Source organism: Aedes albopictus, chromosome 1 (assembly GCF_035046485.1).
Source record: "Aedes albopictus strain Foshan chromosome 1, AalbF5, whole genome shotgun sequence".
Lineage (NCBI taxonomy): Eukaryota > Metazoa > Arthropoda > Insecta > Diptera > Culicidae > Aedes > Aedes albopictus.
In genome coordinates this window covers 177,603,395-177,626,538 of record NC_085136.1, presented here as the reverse complement: position 1 = coordinate 177,626,538, position 23,144 = coordinate 177,603,395, and the positions used below count along the sequence as shown (strand labels likewise).

At 39.3% G+C, this 23,144-nt stretch overlaps 1 protein-coding gene across 1 annotated transcript; it reads right to left on the bottom strand.

The window, feature by feature from the left end:
* Positions 1–2,599: 2,599 nt before the first annotated feature.
* LOC109401263 (myosin heavy chain, non-muscle-like) lies at positions 2,600–7,731 on the bottom strand. The gene is made up of 4 exons (XM_062856855.1): positions 6,984–7,731; positions 5,866–5,929; positions 4,651–4,954; positions 2,600–4,474 (listed from the first exon to the last, which is right to left on the bottom strand). Exons 1-4 carry the CDS (start codon positions 7,729–7,731, stop codon positions 3,011–3,013), a joined length of 2,580 nt encoding a protein of 859 aa, XP_062712839.1. The 3' UTR covers positions 2,600–3,010.
* Positions 7,732–23,144: the final 15,413 nt, after the last annotated feature.

Here is a 23,144-nt window from a genome sequence, read left to right as displayed (position 1 = left end):
CAAGACTAATCCACTAATTGCGTGGAGCACCATGAGGAAATAAAGGGTCTTTCTTAGATCAATGGTGATCATTGATCTTTAGATTTATTCGATACAGGGAGGGAAATGCTTCCTTCGGTCGGCAGGACAGCTACATCCGCCCCCCCCTTAAAGTAAGTTTTTATTTGTGAAGCAAAGAAAAACTTGCAGTAGGCATTCGGCTAGCGTATACATTTGCGGGTTAAAGATTATCTTGCAAAAACGAACTAAACTAATCCTTATTTCTTTCCTACTCTAAGATGATTCACCTTCCTCCAGACGCTCGAGTCTATCAAAATGCCACTTCATGTTTGTGTTGCAATAGAAGTTTCATCGACCGAAACTAGATTTCAAGCACCAAAAACGGGTTATTTGTAGGGTTGTCCATTGAACGAAATCTCTCAACCAACCGCCATATTCTTTAAACTCGGAGTACCTCCAAAATAGTAACCAACATCCTTCCATTGCACGTAACCTTCTATCTGCACAAAGTCGTTTTCATGTGTTGAGTAGTTTCAGCTACCAATCAGCATTCCCATTCCATCGAAACACTCTCAGAGATTCGTCGAGTGTCTCTTCCATGTCACCGTTCAACTCCGTGAAGTTTGTCGGATTCAGCTGGCACATGTCATATAGTACTCTTGCGAAGCATTTCAGATGCCTAATGACTGCTCCCTTGGCGCTGCTCGGAATATTCTTCCCATTCCAAATGCATAACTTACTCCCGAAATCAAAGACTAGGATTTCCGGTCTAACATGGCAATTTAAGCAGCAACATCCCGGCATTTCTCCAACGGCGCTAAACCATCACCTTCAAACGTGTAAACCTTGTTTGTCTTGATCGGGCAAACTCCCAACGGCTCGTCCTTGTCGGCATGACTAGCATCGCAGACTACCGCTCCATGATCCTTCTGACCCTATTCTGTCCCTAAGAAAAAATCAAATTCCGTCTCCTATATCAATTAAGTTAATCAGTCAAATAAATAGTAAAAGAAATACTCCCTTATTTTTAAAGATTAAAAAGTACGAATTAAATACGAACTATATTTTGTTAACTTTTAAAAATGGCATTTAATTATATTTTTTTTCGAAATACTTTTTTTTCGAATGTTTTTTTTTTTGTTTTTTTTTCGAACATATCTTACTTTTTTTTTCGAATATTGTTTTTTTTAAATATATATTTTCGAACATTGTTTTTTTTTTCGAAAAATGTTTTTTTTTTGCCTTTTTCTTAATAGGTTTAACATGTGTAATATTAATCAAATATTTCACCATGAATTGGCCTACTTCATTAGCCTTATGCCTTCGGCAAATTATGTAAAAAACTTGAAAGTAAGGAAAAAAAAACCAATTGATCACAATTGAAACATCTTCAGAAGATCATTTCTGTCAACCAAAAACAATTTGCATTTTATATTCCATCAAATCTGGATTTCACTATATAAATAAAAAAACTATTTTTTTTCGAGACGCTGCCGGAGAAAAAAAAAACAACAAACTTACATACTACATCATAATGTTGCAGGGATGCAAGGCAATAATCTATTTATCTCTCTTGCATATCCGGAAAAGCTTAAAAATAAAATGAACTCACCGAGTCTCTAGGTACCTTACTTTTTCGTCCTTTTCCGTTTGTTGTGGCAAGTCCTTGGCTGCCGACATTGCTCCACCCCTTTCCCTTTTGAGGTTGTAGGTTGGGCCTGTAAGTATACTCCATTTCTCTTGATTAACTTGTGTATAAAACCACATTGTAAATATCATTCCATATTATTTTTACAGAGGATATGGGTTCCTCTAATCTCTCTTAATATTTCATTATTTCGTAGAGGTTTTGGATTTCCTCTTTCGTCAAAATTTGTAGACATTTGCTTTGTCTCCTTTCTGTGTTTAAAATTTTCTCATAATTTCATTTAAATTTTCAGAGGGCTTTTGTAAATCATCTCTTAATTCTCTTAAGTTTTCATATTCGTTTTTTTTTTTTTTTCAAAAAACGCTTAATATTGCTCTCGCATTAGTTTCTGTACTATTAAATCATTGGAGGGTACGTGTTCCTCACCTAAATCATCTCTCCTTTCGTTCATATTTTCCGTTTATTATGTTATTGAAGGGTGTGTATTCCTCTTCTTTATTATTTTCCTTCAATTATTTCCTTGTATTTTCTGTATTCCTGGAGGGTGTGTTTTCCTCTCCTTAATTCTTTATTTCTCTTTGTTCTTTGATATCTATGGCCCTTACAGAATAGTAGTTACTCTGGTTTTCCAGCCCTTCGGTACATTCAAAACTGAGTTTGACGGACGCATTTATTGTTATAAATTAGCTGTAGGCTCATAGTTTATCAATATTTTTTTGTTATGTAATTCCTCTCTTACTTCTCTTTTAATGTTTCATTTTATATTTACTGAGGGTATTCTATTCCTCTCATTTTTAATTAACGTTCACTTATTTTTCTAGAGGGTATAACATTCCTCTCATTTCAATTAAATTTTCATTTTATAATTATAGAGGGTATGAAATTCCTCTCCATTTCACTTTTAATTTTCATTTTGTATTTATTGAGGGTATGAAATTCCTCTCATTTTCACTTTTAATTTTCATTTTGTATTTATTGAGGGTATGAAATTCCTCTCATTTTTCATTAATTCAATTTACCACTTTATCCTGAGCGGTGACAGATGAAATATGATTTTCGTTTATATTTGCATTGATATGATTCATATCAATCGCTCTTTCTGTAAAAGGTAATGTGTTTGGTATCATGTAGTCACTCTTTATTTTTATTTAAATTTGATCAACTAAGTTGTAGGTATAATCTATTCCTATATATTTTTCATAATCCTTAATGATTTGATTATGAGTGTAAATTAGTCAATATCATCGACAATATTTTAACATGAGGAATAATTAGCTCTCCTTTGCCAGTATGGGTATTTACAATTGTTGTAAACGAGAAGAAACAATATTTATTGTTGATAAATGTTGTTTTTGGTTCAAATCAACCGTGGTCATCCCACAAGAGTTCCGTTAGGCACTCATAGTTTTCCGAAAAGACAGAATCGAGTAGTGAATCTATCTCGTTTAAAAGATTGTCGAGTGGTTCGAAGTCTTTCCTTTTTGCGAGACTCGCAATAGTTGCTTCCTCTTTGGCATGAGCACTTTCTTGTTGTTTGATTTGGCTTTGGGGTTCTTGAAAAAAGTTCTCGTTATCATAGGTAGTTTCTTGTAGCTGTTGCAATTTCAACCGAGTTTTAGTATTGCGGTATTCGCTCACTGCTTTCTCTGCATGGGCTTTCTTTAACTGTTTCAGTGGTGAAGTCAATTTGTTGTGCGTTTCCTCTTTAATTACGCAAAAATTATCAGTTGGGCTTTTGAAACTTGTAACTTTTTCATAGCTACTGAAACATTTTGAATTTTCTTCTAGTTCTTGAACTTTAGTTGACAACGTATCCTTTTCATTGAGTAGCTTTTCATATTTATCAGTTGATTCTGCCAATTTTTTAGTAAGATCGCTCTTCTGTTGCTCCAGCTTGATGATAACCGTTTTCATTCGATGGTTTTCTTTTTCCAGATCCACAATATTTCGCTCGAAATCCATAAACTTTGAAGATTGCTCATTCTTCTTTTGCTTTAAATTGATAATAACCGTCTTCATACGAAGGTTCTCCATTTCCAGATCCAAAATCTTTCGTTCGAATCCCACAAACTTTGAAGAAATGTCACTTTTTTCTTGCTCTAAACTAATAATAACTGTTTTCATATTATGGTTCTCCTTTTCCAATTCCAAAGTCTTTTGCTCGAACTCCAACTCGTTCTGCAGTGCTTTCCGTTTCGTTTCCAGGTCCTCGATCTTCTCGTACGCTTCGTCCAGCTCCCGCGTCAACGACAACACCTTGGTTTCCTTTTCGCGAGCTTCCCGCTCGGCGGCATCCCGTTCCTGGGCATGCTGCTCGCTGACGGCCTTCTCCTCGGCGAGAACTTTGTCGAAGTTCTTCTGCTTCTTTTCCAAGTCTAGCACCTTAGTACGCTTCGTCTCCAGCTCGATGGTGGCATCCTCCAGCTCCGATTGGATATTCTTTTTGCTCTTGTCCAGCCGATCGTTGGTGGCTTGCAGTTCGAAGATTTGCCGCTGCAGTACTTTGATGTCCTTGTTCATCTTCTTCTTCGCTTCCTCCAGTTCCTTCGCAATATCAGAATCTTCCACGGAACGCTTCTTCATTTCCTGGATGGTGAAGTTCAGTTCGGCCAACTTCTTCACGTAGTTCTTCTTATTGCTTTCGAGTTGCACCTTCAACTTGCGTACTTCACTTTCTTTACTTTCCAATTCGGAATTAATTGCCGTTTCGTTCTCAGCAACCGATAAAGCAAGCTCTTCCTCTCGCATCTTCAGCAAAGTGACTTCCTGGCTTAATGCTTCATTCAATATTTTCTCATTGCTCAGCTTAGCTTCCAAAGCTTTCAACTTGTTAACAAATTTTTTTCTTTTACAGCCATATCGTTAGCAGCATCCCGCCTATCTTCATAAAGTTCTTTTATGTCACGTTGAAACAGTTTTTCTAATCGAGCTTTTGATTCTTCTGATTCCTCCCATAATTCCTTATATTTCTCTGCTTCCATTGCTGCCTTGTTATTGTTAACAGCCCTATTGTTGTTATGTTGATTATAACCATTGTTGTTGTAGTTGTTGTGGTTGTAATTGTTGTTGTTTTGGTTGTAATTGTTGTTGTTCTGGTTGTAATTGCTGTTGTTGTGGTTGTAATTGTTGTTGTTGGGGTTGTAATTGTTGTTGTTATGGTTGTAATTGTTCTTGTTATTATTGCCTCGTGGCTTATCAACCCGACCCGGTTGTAGTCGCCTATGAATGCCTCCTGATTCCTCTTCCTCATACTCTCTCTCTTCCTCAGACTCTCTCTCGAGCCTGTCTCGCGATTCTCGGAAGAATCTATCCCGTTGGGAATACTTAGGAAATGCCATTTTTTATTGAGGAGCTATGGAGAGCGCTACTTCCAAAAATGAGTTATCTGTGGTCATTAATTTTGTGATAGTTACTTATTCCACGCAAGTGCAAAATCCATAATCAATTACGAGAAAACTATAAATTAAAAGAGAACTATTTTCCCGTCGTGTTTCTTCATGTTTAATTTTTTCTTCAGCAAATCATTTAATTAATATCAACAGATATCAATTAATATCATCCATAAATCAAGCCGTGCCATCAACACTCCTAATATCATCACATGGCCATGCATAAAGGCAATAAACGAATAGCGCGAAAAATAAAGTTTTACCGATAGGGTTTGGCCGTGTTTGTCGCAGTAACACGATCTTTGCCCTCATCTCCAGCAACCTATGTTTGTTTCTAATCACACCCATGTTCATTCCAAATCCGTTAAAATAGTAGGAGAAACCAACCGGGAAATAAATTGTTGATAGATTTTTGATAGATTCGTTCCTCTATAACCACATGATTAAATCAGATGATTCTTTAAAATTATTTTTTTCTTATAAATTTTGCAATATCTTTTCTACATGTTTTACTAACATGATCTTGAGAAACGAAACTGCCATAAAATGTTCAAGCATTCCAAAGATTGCAATATTCATAGTTCATAATCTTCAATTTGATCAAGAGTTCATGTGAAAAAGCCAACAAATATAATTATAAAAAAAAAAGGATTTATTTACGTGCAATTTTTGTTATTTGCCTTTCTCAAACTCAAATAAAAAAGATACAATAATAGCATTCTATTAGAATTTTGTAACTTTCATTTTGTGCTAAGAGAACCAAAATCATATACACATACGCACTCCACTTAAAATCACTCAATTAAAAAAAATATTGATTCGACTTACCCATTATTCTGCATCATATTGCTGGGTCCGATGAAGATACTTAGTTCCTCTTGTAGGAAATGATCTGGCAGTGATCGATTTGCAAGCGGTTTGCAAATGTGCGACTCAGTAGTGTCCAGTGGGTCCAACTTCTTTTCTTTTTTGACTCGATGAGTAACACAACAATTTTCGTTGAAAGGAATCCGAGATCAGCATCACACTCAAACTGTGCACGGTTCAAGAGTTCTACTCAACTGAATGATTCACACTGTTTCGCCTAATAGTTTTTTACGCAACACTTACACGATTTCTTCTGTAGTAACCAGCTGGGTCTAAGATACTTCAATAGGTGTTTATTCTTTTTCACTTTCCCGTCACAAACGGCGTGCCTGCACTTGTTTAGCGCTTTTGCGCTGTCACCAGAATGTAGAGCCGTGAGTGGCACGGCACTGGATTTCTTTCCTTTCGTAATTCCGACACTAGCAAAATCCATTAATTGTTCAATTATATTTACACTCTTTACACTCCTAGACTACTCTTAAATTGTAACTGTGCGACTTTGCACCACAGACACCTGACCGGACGGACGAACAACCGACCGACGAACAACACCACACCAAAACGCACGCGGGCTCCGCGGACAGACAGGATGGACACCACAACAATACAACGCCGCCCCGGCGTCAATCGCGGGTCTTTTAACTTGCCGTCGCATGAACTCATTCTCCCGATCTGAAAAGAAATAAGAGAAAAGAGAAAAGCCAAAACGGGCGTCGTCCACTCTGGCTTCATTAGTTCGGCCGCGTGACTGAGACCTTGTTGGGGTTCAGTCAGCGCTGCCGGGCGACAAACAAAAATTAAAAGAAAAACATTTCTCCGGCATTGGAGCGAGAACGTTATATCACCAGGTCAACCAGCAACAAGCAGTAAGCATTCTCTCTGCTTGCATCGCTTGTTTCTTGGTTAACCGGCGTTGGTCTATAAACATGACCGTGAAACCCACATGTGATGTAATCCACTAATTGCGTGGAGCACCATGAGGAAATAAAGGGTCTTTCTTAGATCAATGGTGATCATTGATCTTTAGATTTATTCGATACAGGGAGGGAAATGCTTCCTTCGGTCGGCAGGACCGCTACACTCGTCCAAAAGTTCCCTCAACTCCTTCGAGCTCTCCCGCTGCATCCGCTTCAATCCCAGCAGGCCGTTCACATGGATGTCCACTATCACTCTCTTGTCCTCGAAGCGCTCCTCGAGGATCGCCCAAGCGTGCGTGTAGTTGTTCTGGCTTAGGGTTCTGGTATCAATTATGCCAGCAGCAGCGCCGACCAGGGCTCTATCCAGATGATAAAGCTTTATGGCATCCGAGTCGGCTGACCTTGCCATAACGTCCAAGAACATGACCTTGAAGCGTGGCCAGTTCTCCGGTTTGCCGTCGAAGGTTGGGATTGGCGCCTTCAACGGCTGCTGCTGCACTACGATGTGTGGAACATCTGGGTTGTGCTGGGTATTTGCTCGGCGTTGGTTTGCGCTTGGGTCGGAGAACACTTCCATCATTGTTTCCAGCAGCATGCAAGCTTCCGTGTGCTGCGTCTCGAACGCCTCGTAAGCCACCATTTGCTCCTCCCAGTACTCTTCAGGAGTTACTGCGATGATTTCGTCGTGGTACTGCCGGTACTCGTAGTAGAAGTGGTCTAGCTTTCTGGAGTACACCGACAGCATAGCCATGCTCTGTGCGACGGCTCCAGCTCCAGCTGCCTCATCCAGCGCCTTCCGGATCTTGGTGATCTGAGCTTTCGCCTGTCCACGCCGAAACACCAACGTCTTGACGTCCTTCACGTCCATCTTCGAATTATCTGCCTTCATCGGCGTATGCTTCACTGACATACTTCACACGCGCGCGGTATACTTTCGGTTTAAAAGTTTCGGACACACTCAGAACTATTCTTGATCACTCGCGCGCGACTAACTTTCGATTAAAGTATTTCGGACACACTGCGACTGGTTTCTCACACGCGCGCGAACTACTTTCGATTAAAAGTACTCGGACTTACACAAAACTTTTCACAGGAACTTTCAACTGACACAGCAAGAACGTAGAGTCGCAATCGTCAGATTGGCGACAAACAGACTGAACGTGGATGTACCGCAATCGTCAGATTAGCGGCTCGCAGAATGTGGATCACTCGGGAATCCCACACGGAACACGTGGTGTCGCAATCGTCAGATGTACGACAAGAAACGGAACGACGAGGCACCGCAATCGTCAGATTGGCGGTTCGCAGAATGTGTGGATCACTCGGGGATCCCACACGAACGTAGTGGACTGTATATGGATGTGCCCCAATCGTCAGATTGGCGGCAAGCAGAGTGCGGATCACTCGGAGATCCGGCTCGATTGGACCAAAATGTCCGATCACGGACACTCGGTATTGCAGCAGACGGGCCGACTCCTTCCTCTGAAGGAGTGCCAACAGGAGAGGATTACACTCCGGTGGAGAAAAGGAAAAATAATCCTGATAACTCTTGATTAGCCTTGAAAAAGGCTGTTTTAGTATCCGTTCTCCAGGGAGGAATAAAACTCTTCACTTCACTTTAGTATCACTTACTAAATACATTCTACTAATAATACATTCACTTCGATAACTTATAGAAAACTGATTAATGATACGGAACATAACTCCCTTTTATACCCCATTCCCCATATACATTATACACGCTACCGCGATCACGTGCTCCAGAACATTCTAGGCGCGCATTCGCGCCGCCGCCGAAGGAACATTCTCGACGCATCGCGTAGCCGTACATTCTAGTCACCACGGTGTACGCCGCCGCCGCTCTCCCGTTGTCGTTGATTCTCTCTCTCGCGTTCTCTCGATCGGTTGTCGTGTTCATTCGTCTCCTCGGCGACGCGGCGGTGCGCATCATCGTTGCCGTCGCTCTCAACAGCCAGCCAGCTTGCTGCGCGACTGTCGTTCGGGGTGGGAAGTGCGTGTTCATTTTACACACAAACACACATAAATGTTAGCAGGGAGACCGAAGTATCCCGCGGTCGACTCGGGGTTAGTAGGATGGGATTTTGGGATTGTAATACGGTTACTGTGGGAACTCACGTGACATTCATTTACAAACTATATTCGCTCTGCGCGCGGACAGCCAGGTCATCATAAAAATTAACAAATATTCACAAATACTTCAACAAACCCTCGAGCAAGCTCATTGAACTCATATATTCACCAGAATTCCCAGGTCATCATACAAATCAACAAATATTCCCAAATACTTCAACAAACCCTCGAGCAAGCTCATTGAACTCATATATTCACCAGAATTCCCAGGTCATCATAAAAATTAACAAATATTCACAAATACTTCAACAAACCCTCGAGAAAGCTCATTGAACTCAAATATTCACCAGAATTCCCAGATCATCTTGAAATTAACAAATATTCACAAATACTTCAACAAACCCTCGAGAAAGCTCATTGAACACAAATATTCACCAGAATTCCCAGATCATCATAAAATAAGCAAATATTCACAAATACTTCAACAAACCCTCGAGCAAGCTCAATGCACTCATATATTCACCAGAATTGCCAGGTCATCATAAAAATTAACAAATATTCACAAATACTTCAACAAACCCTCGAGAAAGCTCATTGAACTCAAATATTCACCAGAATTCCCAGGTCATCATAAAAATCAACAAATATTCCCAAATACTTCAACAAACCCTCGAGCAAGCTCATTGAACTCATATATTCACCAGAATTCCCAGGTCATCATAAAAATTAATAAATATTCACAAATACTTCAACAAACCCTCAATGCACTCATATATTCACCAGAATTGCCAGGTCATCATAAAAAAACAACAAATATTCACAAATACTTCAACAAACCCTCGAGCAAGCTCATTGAACTCATATATTCACCAGAATTCCCAGGTCATCATAAAAATCAACAAATATTCCCAAATACTTCAACAAACCCTCGAGCAAGCTCATTGAACTCATATATTCACCAGAATTCCCAGATCACCATAAAAATTAAAAAATATTCACAAATACTTCAACAAACCCTCGAGCAAGCTCATTGAACTCATATATTCACCAGAATTCCCAGATCATCATGAAATTTACAAATATTCACAAATACTTCAACAAACCCTCGAGAAAGCTCATTAAACTCATATATTCACCAGAATTCCCAGATCACCATAAAAATTAAAAAAATATTCCCAAATACTTCAACAAACCCTCGAGAAAGCTCATTGAACTCAAATATTCACCAGAATTCCCAGATCACCATAAAAATTAAAAAATATTCACAAATACTTCAACAAACCCTCGAGAAAGCTCATTGAACTCAAATATTCACCAGAATTTCCAGATCACCATAAAAATCAACAAATATTCCCAAATACTTCAACAACCCTCGAGCAAGCTCATTGAACTCATATATTCACCAGAATTCCCAGATCATCATAAAAATCAACAAATATTCCAAAATACTTCAAGAACCCACGAGCAAGCTTATTGAACCCGAATAATCACCAGAATTCCCAGGCCATCATAAAAATCAACAAATATTCACAAATACTTCAACAAACTCTCGAGTAAAATCATTCAACTCAACTATTCACCAAAATTCCCAGGTCATCATGAAAATCAACAAAAATACACTAATATTTCAAGAATGTTCGTGTTAGGTCATTGAACTCACATATGCACTTGAATTCCACGTTTTATCAACGACTATAAACCATGAGAGCTTTCGAGCAGTCGGGATTTTTATTCATAGTTGAATGAAATATGGTTTATGTGAATGTCGAAATTGTTAGGTGTTGAATATTACACAAATCGGATGTAGCGCTGAATGAAAGCTCTTACATTTTATTATATTTATTCATACAAACTTCAAACTGATCATAAATAATATCATTGAATGTTTGTATATTCGAGCAATTTGCACGAACAGCATGAAATTATTTCCAAAGCAACTGTTCAGCAGCTACCAAACGCACCCGCTTTACCGTGCTTCATTGTTCTCTCCTCTCGAAACAAGCTGGCTGAGCATTGTATGTACCGACCGATGCAATTGTTTCCCCGCTTGACTCCTGAGCGGTGCTGTGTTATCAAGGTAGCCTAAAAACGAGTTTATTTTTAGTCAATACGCACCCGTTCAAACGTCAAATCCGTTATGTCGTGTATTGGTCTCTTGCGATTTTTTCTTTCCTTTTGCTCTGTGCTATGGTTTGCAAGAGAGTAAAGATAAAATAGAAATCAATGTGCACGGATCATCGTTTTCATGGTTGCCAATGATCATGTTTCTGCCACTCGGCAAAATGTACAACAATTATGATTTTATTTGGTGTGATATGATATAGTTTTGATGAAGCTGCTATGAATTGTCAGACATCAAAGAATGTTGGTACTAACATTGCTCATTATACAAAACTGACAATAATTTAATCGTGAGTAATTCCATACTAACTATCCTTGCCGTGATTCTCGGGGATTTCGGCTTTCAGTCAAAGAAAAGCGTTGATTTTCTTATCTCATCGCGATGAGATAAGAAAATCAACGCTTTTCTTTGACTGAAAGCCGAAATCCCCGAGAATTAAAACTTGCCGTGATATTTTCATTACTTTTCATTACTAGAAAGCAGCTTATTTTTCTTATTTTTTCTTTACCTAACGTATGTACACTGGAACACGGCCTGCTTCTCAGCTTACTGGTTTATGAGCCCTGCCACAGTTATTATGTATTATAATTATTTTCTTCAGAATGTATGTTATTCGAAAATGTCGAATACAACTATTCACTTGCTTGAATAATTATACAAAACTTACATATAAATGTTATAAGAAAATCTGATTACCAAGAGCCAAATAGAAACCAGAGTTATGATACTGATTCATGTCGTAGCATTTTAGGGATTACCCCCACACAATCTTGGCCACCCTGCCACCCTTGATCAGGCGGGAAAGTTTTCCTCTCTGAGAGAACTACAACGTGCTTTCTAAACGACAACACGTGACAGTATCAATTTTTTAACGGACGAGCTTGACCTCAGACCTTAATGTCTGAATGTTTATAAGCATGCAGCGTGCTTCATATGATGGAAGAGGAAATACTGTCCAACCTAGTTTCCGAAGAGCATATAATAGAAATTGTTTTTGTACTGATTCTATCCTGTCGATGTGCGTTATTCTGAAAGGGGACCAGATAACGCTGCAATATTCCAGAATTGACCTCACATAAGAAATGTACAGAGTTTTTATTTTATACGGGTCTTCAAAATTGTAGCTGAAGCGTTTTATAAACCCAAGCATATTATTTGCTCTATGGATGATCGTATTGTAATGGTCTGTGAAAGCTAGTTTAGAATCCAAAATAACTCCTAGATCCCTAACTCTTTCACACGTTTCTACTTCTTGGTTTCCTAGAGTAATTGCGCTAGTAGGTGTACTTAGTTTTCTGCTAAAAGTTATTAAATTACACTTTTTAACATTCAGCTCCAATAAGCTTTTAGAGCACCATTTGTAAAAAATATGAATTTCCTTCTGAAATATACTTATATCTTGGTTATTCCTGATATCCAAAAAGAGCTTCATGTCATCAGCATAGATAAGTAATTTGACTTTTTCAAGAATGAAGGAAATGTCATTTACGTACAGTATGAATAAAAGGGGACCTAGATGGGAACCTTGAGGAACTCCAGATGTGACTTGAATTGGATTAGATTGTTTTCCATTGAATTTTATTATTTGTTCTCGGTTCGTGAGATACGACTCAAGCCACTTTAGAAGCCCGAGTTCTATTCCATTTTTCTGCAATTTGAAGAGTAACCATGGAATATCAATCCCATCGAAAGCTTTACTAAAGTCGGTGTATAGAGCTTCTACGTGGTTGCCATTATTCATGGCATTCAACGTGTAGTTAATGAATTCTATAAGGTTTGTAGCAGTAGAACGTCCCTTAAAGAATCCATGCTGCTTATCTGTAATTCTGTGTTTTAATTGAATAAATATTTTTTCGTTAATTATTGCTTCAAACAGCTTAGGAATGCAAGAAATAATGGCTATTCCACGATAATTACGTACCGTAATCCGGGGTATCATTGATCAGCGGGGTAACATTGATCGGCTTGACCCACCTCATGAAATGTTCAAACAAGCATTTTACATTGAATCAGTTTCTACTATGGAATGGTATATCGTAATCTGCTATCATTTAGCTATTAAATGACATGCAATTAATGAATATTGAATTTCATAAACATTGAATTAAATCGATTTTTCCATAACTGTGTTTCGTAACGCAATGAGATACACTGTCAAACATTCATGCTTGGCGTGAATAATAGATATAATATGAGGTTCGAAATCACTGTATTACTTCAATATGATATCCTAGAGTTGGATTTAATAAACGAAACTTTTATGAAAATGCTATTTTTCAGTAAAATTTACGATTTATTAAAAGTCGACTATCAATTCCTTAAGCCATTGCCTACCTTTAGGCGTTATTCGTGGTTTAGAGGATTTTAATCCTAAAATAACTTAAAAAGTACATTATTTGTAAGAATTTAGACAACATATTCGAAATCAGCGACCTTGAATTTAGTAAGTAAGGGTATTTTCAACACAAATGAACATTGATCACTGACATGATCAATGTTACCCCAAATCAACACAATCAAAAAATTAGATTTAAAAACCCTTTTAAACATGTTTAAAAGTTTTACAATACTTTTTCGAGTAGCTTAACACAAACTCAGAGGGCCAGTACTTCTTTTAAAAATATAAAACATGTAACATTTGCTTTGACAAGAGAATTATTCAAGAAAGATAGAAAATTCTGATCAATGTTACCCCGGATTACGGTACGTCTGATTTTTTTCCTGATTTAAAGATGGGCACTAAATATGAATTCTTCCATGCTTTTGGAAAGGTGCGGGACTCAATAGATATTTCAATGAGCCAGAATAATGGAGCAGTAAGCTCAGTCGCTAGAGTTTTCATAAATATTGGCGGGATTCCGTCAGGTCCAGCACCTTTAGAAGCATCTAATTTTTGTAGGCCGTGTAGTATTTCGTGTACCTTGACGTGATTGACACCTACATCCGCTGGGTATTCAGGTATGTATTCAAAAAAATCACGGTCACGAACCTCTTCGGAATAAGAAGTATATATTTCCTGGAAAAATGATGCGACGAGATTACAAATATCTTCCGAGTTATTGCCAACGCATTGGTCCAAATACATTGAAGATGGAAAATTATTAGATTTAAGTTTCGTAATTAAAGTACGTAATTAAAGAAGTTCTTCGGACACAACTTTATCTCTTTTTCAGTGTTCGTGTTGTACTCTTCAAATGCAACGTCGATGGCTAAGTTGAGTTGATCGCAGATGTCTAGATATTTTTCCAAATTTTCGTTAGTTTGGTTATTTTTGTAATTCTTATGTGCTTTCTGTTTTCGGTTTTTTTAAATTTTTTATTTGTCTATTGTACCAAGCTGGAAATTTTGAGTTGCGGTTCCGTCTTTTTTTCTTGACAGGTACCTCTTCAAGAATAATTCTAAAAATAATGTTGTAAAATAATTCAACTGCAGCATCGACGCATCCTTCATTCTTTAACAATAAAGCCTGTATCCGCAATAATCGGGACACCGAAATACACCTGTAACTCTTCAATAGATACATTGAAATTGCTCAAATTTGGCCTCATAACATCTTGAGATGTGTTCATTTCACCTACAAAATTTCATGTGGATCGTTGCAGTACTTTTTGTTGTAGCGATGAAAGGGTAGAATGTGCGCCATTGAATTTTGTACAGACTCTAGTTTTGCTTTCCAGCGCTGTAACTTTTGAATTTGGCGAAGAAAATGGCTGAAATTTTGAACACAAACCTCTCAATCTACATTTGTTGCATAGGCAAAATTTCAAGAAAATCGATGCACTATCAACAATTTCATAGTCGAAACATGTATTGGGACTGAACGTGATTTTAGCCCCTCAGACATCAATCAGTCAGCACCCTTTATTGTTTCGATTGTACTATTGAAAGTACTATACCAATAATCATCAAATTTTGCAGGCATAATGTACACGTAATCAACTATCTTCTGTAAAAATTTCATGAAAATTGTCAGAGAAATTCAAAAGTTTTGAATAGGCAAACATCACACATGAAAAACACGAAAAATTTTCACTAACACTCACCCCTATCAACACCAGTACGTTTCAAACCAATTGATCAAAGTTGATGAAATTTTGCAAGAAAGTGTCTCTATAAGTATCATAACTGCTAACGAAATTTTATTATTATCATCACAGAACTTTGATTTGTAGCGTAAAAGAACCATCTATTATGCGAATGAAAATTGGTCATGATTGTACAAAATGCTTAAAACCACGTCTGTTTGTTTTTCATCCACAGTTAAAAGTAATGCGTCGATTTTTATGAAATTTGGCACACATAATAAACATACACCAAAGAGTTCTCGGTCAATGATTTGGCCAATTTTACCGATTCATTACAGAGCTACAGCCATACTTCTGTGTCCCGATTATTGCGGATACAGGCTTTAGTTGCCAATTTATACTATTAAGTTTATGTCTAATGTTATCGTAGTTTGCTTTATGGTATTCAAAGACTTCCTCGTACTCACAATCGTTGGGTCTATGATTTTCATGAACAAACAATGAGTATTCGATTGCTGTGTGAAATGCTTCATTCTTCCATAGAGGTTGTAATAAAGCAGCAACACAGAAATCTTCCTGAATATTCGTGAGAAGAAAATCAAGATAGCAATTTTGTTGATTTTTTATATGATTAATTTGATTCAAAGATAAAGCAGCAGATCTGTCAAAAATTAATTGCAATGTTTCGTTTTCACCAACGATTGGAAGTAGAATTTGGTCATGGATAAAATCGGCGTTGCGTTGGTTAAAGTCCCCATAAATGTGAACTTTAACCTCCGGTGGATGTTCTGATAATATTTTTTCAGCAATTTCAAAGAAATTTTCATAACTGCTTTTGTTAGTGCGGTCTGGGGGAAAATATACAGAGGCAAAAACATGAGTTTCACCTGCAATGTATGTTTTCACCCAAACATGTTCAAATGCATTATTTTTTGTAGAGTGTAGAAGTTCAGAATTAAATTTTGTCGAAATAGCAACAAGAACTTCACCTCCAGACTTTTTTCCAGACTCGAGAGAGTCTCGGTCATCTCTGTATACATTAAAGCTATTTCCGAAAATTTCTTCGCTTCTCACGCTTTCATCCCAGCTAGTTTCAGTTGCCAAAAGTATAGAAAAGGATGAGCTAATAATTTTTTTTCATGTATTTCCTTCATTTTTGCTGGGCTTTTCATGCGGTTGAAATTATGACAGTACACCAAAATTTCATATGCATTCTGTTTGAACTGCGAAGAGATTTCCGGAAGAATGTTGGTTGGGGAATTAAAGCCATTTTCTTCCGAAGAAGAAGGCGTCCTTACTTCGGAAAATTTCGTCCAGTAGAGGGGGAATAGAACTTGTTAGCACTCTCCCGTAATTGTTGCAATCGGTGCGTGCGTTCGCTGGAGAGATATTGTCGATACGACAATAAGTCCGATGCGGCTTCAGCTGGACCAACTCCGTACTCCTGATGAACATCGTTGAAGATACGTAGAAGGTGCGTAGGATCCGTAGGTAAACCTTCAGAAGCTAGCAGTATGCGAATACTAGTGGTTGTCATCCCATCAATACAGACAGTTGCTGGTTGATCTTTCATATATGCAAGCAACAACCGAACAACCCTCATAATACCAGGATCACGTAGCCTTGCCTTTAAGAAGCGACCGTCTCCCTCAGCAGATTGTTCAGTAAGGCGGACGATGGGTGGGCGCATTGGGTCGAGCTGCATTTCACTATCATGTTGCTGTTGAACTTGTTGCTGCTGCTGTTGTTGTTGCAAGATTGTTGTAAGAAGATAGGTTATCCAGATCGCCAATGTTGCATGGCGGCCATCTTCGATTTTTTTGTTGTTGCAACACAACGCTGCCCGTTGTTGGGTTGCGGTGTTGTGGTGTTGTGGCACTTTTCACGTTGTGATATTGTTAGCGTTGCCGGGTTGCAACACTAAAACAACACCAAACAACACCAAAAAAACGCCAAACAACACCAAATAATACCAAAACAACACCAAACGTCACCTAAACACCACCAAACAACACTAAACAACACCGAACAACTCCAACAACATCTAACAACACCAAGCAACAACAACAAACAACAGCAACAACCTACCTCCCCTACCACCCTCCCCCGCGCGTCCCTCGCCTATAAAATGACCAACTCATACACCCTATATTCTTACAACAATCTTGTTGCAACCCGGCATCGCTAACAATATCACAACGTGAAAAGTGCCACAACACCACAACACCGCAACCCAACAACGGGCAGCGTTGTGTTGCAACAACAAAAAAATCGAAGATGGCCGCCATGCAACATTGGCGATCTGGATAACCTATCTTCTTACAACAATCTTGGTTTTTGGTTCTGTTGTTGTTGGTTGTTTTGGGGTTGAAGTTGAGCATGATTTGGTATGTTTTGCTGCAGTTGTTGTGTTTGTTGGATTCGATAAGGGTTGATCGTTTCACCTTTTTTAAAAGTGATGAAACTTGATTTTGCAGCAGTCGTTGAAAGTCCTGCAATTGGATGCTCAGTAGATTCCGGTGGGCCAGAGAATTGATTTTTTGCCATTACTAAAAGTTGTTTATCTGTAGGTTTGTTGGTCGCATTGTTATTGTAGTCTTGGTGTACATTTTGCCTTCGATGCTTTTTATTTCGTGTCACCTTCTTAGTTGTGTTTCCGAGGGTGGCATCATATTTCGACCAACTTTGACACCAACGCCATTTATTGACTAAAAATCGCCAACCAGGAGAATAGTGATGTTTTAGTTGTTCGCGTTGCTTGCCAGTCGATTCTGCTTGTTCAGCTAATTCTTCAGCTAAGGTAAGGTTCTTTCCTGGAGGGTAATTTTTTGTCTTGCTGGTAATGTTCGAAACCGCATCTGCAACCGATTTGATCTCTACGAATATTTCCTCCAGCATTTTTGTATTGGGGGTGGCTGAGTTTGGTTCCGTTATTGGAGTCAACTGAGATAGCTCATTTTTAAGGCCCAACAGTTGTTTGTTTAGTGATTCAGCACTTGTTGTATTTGCATCGTTAACGTCTTTTACAGCTTGGTTGAAGATTTTTTCGCATGATTGCATGTGCTGGACTAAATCTTTCTGAAGTTTGTAATTTTTCGCGGAGTTGGCAATTAACGATTGCTCCGTCTTGACAAGAAGATGATCTAAATTATCAACGATGTCGCCTACCATTGACATCTTTTTTAGACCGTCAGCAATTCTATGGTATGCATCCGTTTGTTTTTGGATTGATTCCAATAGACTTTCCTGCTTGCAAAGCAGCTTCCGCGTGTCGATTCCAGCGTTTAAATGTTCTTGACAGTTGTCACATAGTGGTACCATGAATGCTCTAATAAAGTGTAACCGATCGCGTAGCGAAGCCATTGAAGTAATTCAAAGCTTTCAGTTTGATATGCTTCATAATTCAATATGGATTAGGCAAGCGTTACACCACGTAACGTTTCAATTAGTCTGACTGAAATTCTAGCCCGGACAAGAACCAAACCACGTGAAACGTATAAATTTAGATTTGAGCACAAAAAATCCACTCTCAAATTTCTCTGATATTAAATAACTGGATTAACCAATCAGGAGGTGACACATGTTGGCGCAATTTCCACCCAACAGTTCGAGGGTCTTGATGCCTCAAATGTGCAAGACAGATGATTCCCAAATTGATCTTAAAGTGAGACAGTTCGTTAGCCAAAGTTAAGCCGAAAGATTAACTACCAAGTAGTGAGAGAAGTTCGCAGTGAAAGATTGTTAAACCACAACGTGTCGTAATTGCTAAGTTGAACGAAAAGCGAAGCCAAATCTAGTTGCCCCAAAAAGCTGTGTAATACAGGTCAAAGCCTTCGAACGAAGGTTTTAATTGCGGGCAGATTTGTAGTGGCCATAACCGTGGCAAAACGGCGTGCAAACCACCGCAGCCTTTGTGTTCCATCGACCGGCCTACGTGATCGCCGCCCTCCCACGTGCTTGGTGGTAAACGCCTATTGTTGAAGAACAATACCCACTCGGATCATCACGAGTGCAGCGCGTCCTTCGTAAGCGCCCGTGCAAACGCCCTGAGCAACTGAAGCCCGCTGCGCAATAGTGTTCTTCTTTGAGCGCCGTCAAATCATCCCAAGGTTCACCACACGTGACTAGCCCGACGCGAGCATTCACCGGCGCCTTCGCGCTAGCCCCACTGCAAACAGTCGTGCAGTGAGAAGTGTGAATCACAGCGTTCTATTTTTCGTCGCTGGGCCATCCTAGTCCGGTTCAACAACCAAACCGCTGAAACACACTGCGCACACGTGTTCTACCCCGATTGCCAAAAGCAAACCGCCGTAAGTTTCATCACACGTGACTGGCCCGACGCGATCATTCACCGGCGCCCTCGCGCTAGCCCCGCTGCCAACAGGTGTGCAGTGTGACGTGTGAATCACAGCTTTCCGTCTCCGTTGCTGGGCCGCTCTAGCCTGGTTCGTCGACAACACCAGCTTGCCGCCAGACATCCAGTTCACGTGCACGTTCATCATCCTTCGGTTCACCGATCCGAATCCACGATCATTCGCCACGCCTTCATCGTCGACGATCGTCAAGTCGTTCTCCAGCATCACCAAACCTTCTGAGTTGAAGATCAAGGTCAGACCTCTTAGCTTGTAATCTAAAACCATTGTACACACACTACTAACCTCCTAACGCCAATATTCCGGATAAATTATATTATCCAACCATTTTGCAAACCATGCAACCTATTGTAGTAAGTGAAGTACTGTAAAGATTTGGTGACGTCAGTTAGTTTGATATTTTGAGATTTTTGAGTTTGGTTCCGCGATCGGTAGACCCGCCCTGGGGAGTTAGCTGGGCATCCTTGAAACGCGCATTTCCGCATCACGCTGTAAAGCGTGTTGGCGCTTAAGCGGATTTGTTACTTCCATCTCTTAGGGTATTGGTCAATCTCGTCCGTTACAGAAGATCAGTCTTCGGTAAGTTGAGTTCCATTTCGTCTGAAAGCTGAGAACCGCTTCACTTCTGCTATCGAACCCGGTGATCAGGATACCTACGGCACAGGCGTACCGAAACATAAGGTTCCGTATCGTATCGTTTAGTTTTGACGTTTCGGTTGGTCTGCCCCGTAAGTATCTTGTTACATATTGGCGCCCAACTCAAAAGCTCGCTCCCGATCTTTGGTATCGAAGTTATATGCATGGTCAAATCCAATCAATTGAAATAAGATTTTAAGCTCCTATTTTTTTGTAATTTTTTTTCTTCACAAATTAGAAATCAAATAGCTTAAATTTCATTTCCATCCTCTCAATCATAGAAGTCTATCAGTCATTATTATTTTTTCTGCTACAGCCGCTCGTAAACTAATCACTTCAGCATGGGCATGTACAATTGGCTTCTTTAGTGGTGTTGAGATAATTCCATATTCTGAATCTGCATGCCAAACTGAGCCGAAATCCAAATTTTCATCAATTTTGGAGCCCGGGAACCTATTTAAAAATCAATTTGAAATTTGTATGGGAGCGATTTGTCGAATCACCCCTCGTCGCATTTTGTACTGAGCGGAGCTGTCAAGCAGTTGCCCAGCTGTCAAAAGGTGATTTAAAAAAATCTCTTTGAAATTGATTTTAGATACCAAAATAAAGTTCTAAAAATCTGAAAAAAATCATAGCGGCTCAGAAAAAGGTGCTCTTTTGTTTAAAAATAAAAAATCAGTGAATTTTTCTTAATTTAAAAACCCAATTACCATGCCGACGATCTAGAAGAAGACGAAGTAGATTATGAACTCGGAATTCGCGGTATCGTGTCCGACGAAAATATAGAAAACAAACGCCGCGAACTTAGATTATTAATCAACGATGATAGGAAGAATCCGAAATTATATACGACCACTGTCACACTCGAACAAGAAGCGGAATGGATTGCCGGTAGAATTCGATCGATTCAAGATGAATTGAAACGTAAAATATCATTGAAGGCTCAATCAAGATTAATTAGTTTGAGAAATAGGGTACTCAGGGCACCATCTTCGGATGCACTCACAATTACATTGCACATCATATGGAATCTGGTGTTTTCCTATGCCTCAGCTAAGCTTAGGAAGCGCAAAATCACCTGAAAATACATTCAGGTTACATTACACATCATATAGAATCTAGAGCAATCCTAAGCCTGAGCTATGCTTAGGAAGCGAAAAATCACTCGAAAATACATTCGGGTTACATTGCGCATCATATGGAATCTAGAGCAATCCTAAGCCTGAGCTAAGCTTAGGAAGCGCAAAATCACCCGAAAATGCATTCAGGTTACATTGCGCATCAAATGGAATCTAGAGCAATTCTTAGCCTGAGCTAAGCTCAGGAAGCGCAAAATCACCCGAAAATACATTCAGGTTATATTTCGCATCATATGGAATCTAGAGCAATTCTTAGCCTCAGCTAAGCTCAGGAAGCGCAAAATCACCCGAAAATGCATTCAGGTTACATTGTGCATCATATGAAATCTGATGTTTTCCTAAGCCTGAGCTATGCTTAGGAAGCGCAAAATCACCCGAAAATATATTCCAGTTACAATTGCGCATAATATGGAATCTAGATTCAATATGATGCGCAATGTATTCTGAATGCATTTTCGGGTGATTTTGCGCTTCCTAAGCATAGCTCAGGCTTAGGAAAACCATATGATGCGCAATGTAACCTGAATGCATTTTCGGGTGATTTTGCGCTTCTTGAGCTTAGCTCAGGCTAAGAATTGCTCTAGATTCCATACGATGCGCAATATAACCTGAATGCATTTTCGGGTGATTTTGCGCTTCCTGAGCTTAGCTCAGGCTAAGAATTGCTCTAGATTCCATATGATGCGCAATGTAACCTGAATGCATTTTCGGGTGATTTTGCGCTTCCTAAGCTTAGCTCAGGCATATTATATCGAATCTGGTGTTTTCCTAAGCCTGAGCTAAGCTTAGGAATCGCAAAATCACCTGAAAATGCATTCAGGTTACATTGCACATCATATAGAATCTAGGGCAATCCCAAGCCTAAGCTATGCTTAGGAAACGCAAAATCACCCGCAAATACATTCAGGTTACATTGCACATCATATGGAATCTGGTGTTTTCCTAAGCCTCAGCTAAGCTTAGGAAGCGCAAAATCACCTGAAAATGCATTCAGGTTACATTGCGCATCATATAGAATCTAGAGCAATCCTAAGCCTGAGCTAAGCTTAGGAAGCGCAAAATCACCTGAAAATACATTCAGGTTACACTGCCCATCATATCGAATTTAGTGTTTTCCTAAGCCTGGGATAAGCTTAGGAAGCGCAAAATCACACGAAAATGCATTCAGGTTACATTGCGCATCATATGGATTCAAGAGCAATTCTTAGCCTGAGCTAAGCTCAGGAAGCGCAAAATCACCCGAAAATGCATTCAGGTTATATTTCGCATCATATGGAATCTGGTGTTTTCCTAAGCCTGAGCTAAGCTTAGGAAGCGCAAAATCACCCGAAAATGCATTTAGGTTATATTGCGCATCATATGGAATCTAGAGCAATCCTAAGCCTGAGCTAAGCTTAGGAAGCGCAAAATCACCTGGAAATGCATTCAGGTTACATTGCACATCATATAGAATCTAGGACAATCCCAAGCCTGAGCTATGCTAAGGAAACGCAAAATCACCCGCAAATACATTCAGGTTACATTGCACATCATATGGAATCTGGTGTTTTCCTAAGCCTCAGCTAAGCTTAGGAAGCGCAAAATCACCTGAAAATACATTCAGGTTACATTGCACATCATTTAGAATCTAGAGCAATTCTAAGCCTGAGCTATGCTTAGGAAGCGAAAAATCACCCGAAAATACATTCGGGTTACATTGCGCATCATATGGAATCTAGAGCTATCCTAAGCCTGAGCTAAGCTTAGGAAGCGCAAAATCACCCGAAAATGCATTCAGGTTATATTTCGCATCATATGGAATCCAGAGCAATTCTTAGCCTCAGCTAAGCTCAGGAAGCGCAAAATCATCCGAAAATGCATTCAGGTTACATTGTGCATCACATGAAATCTGATGTTTTCCTAAGCCTGAGCTATGCTTAGGAAGCGCAAAATCACCC

Coding starts and splice junctions, on each gene's coding strand:
- LOC109401263 (XM_062856855.1), bottom strand. CDS start 7,731: ATGTCAGTGAAGCATACGCCGATGAAGGCAGATAATTCGAAGATGGAC. Junction 5,930..6,983: donor GAGGGAACTTTTGGACGAGT/GTAGCGGTCCTG, acceptor GATCACTGCCAG/ATCATTTCCTACAAGAGGAA. Junction 4,955..5,865: donor AATATGATGCAGAATAATGG/GTAAGTCGAATC, acceptor CCAACGGGATAG/ATTCTTCCGAGAATCGCGAG.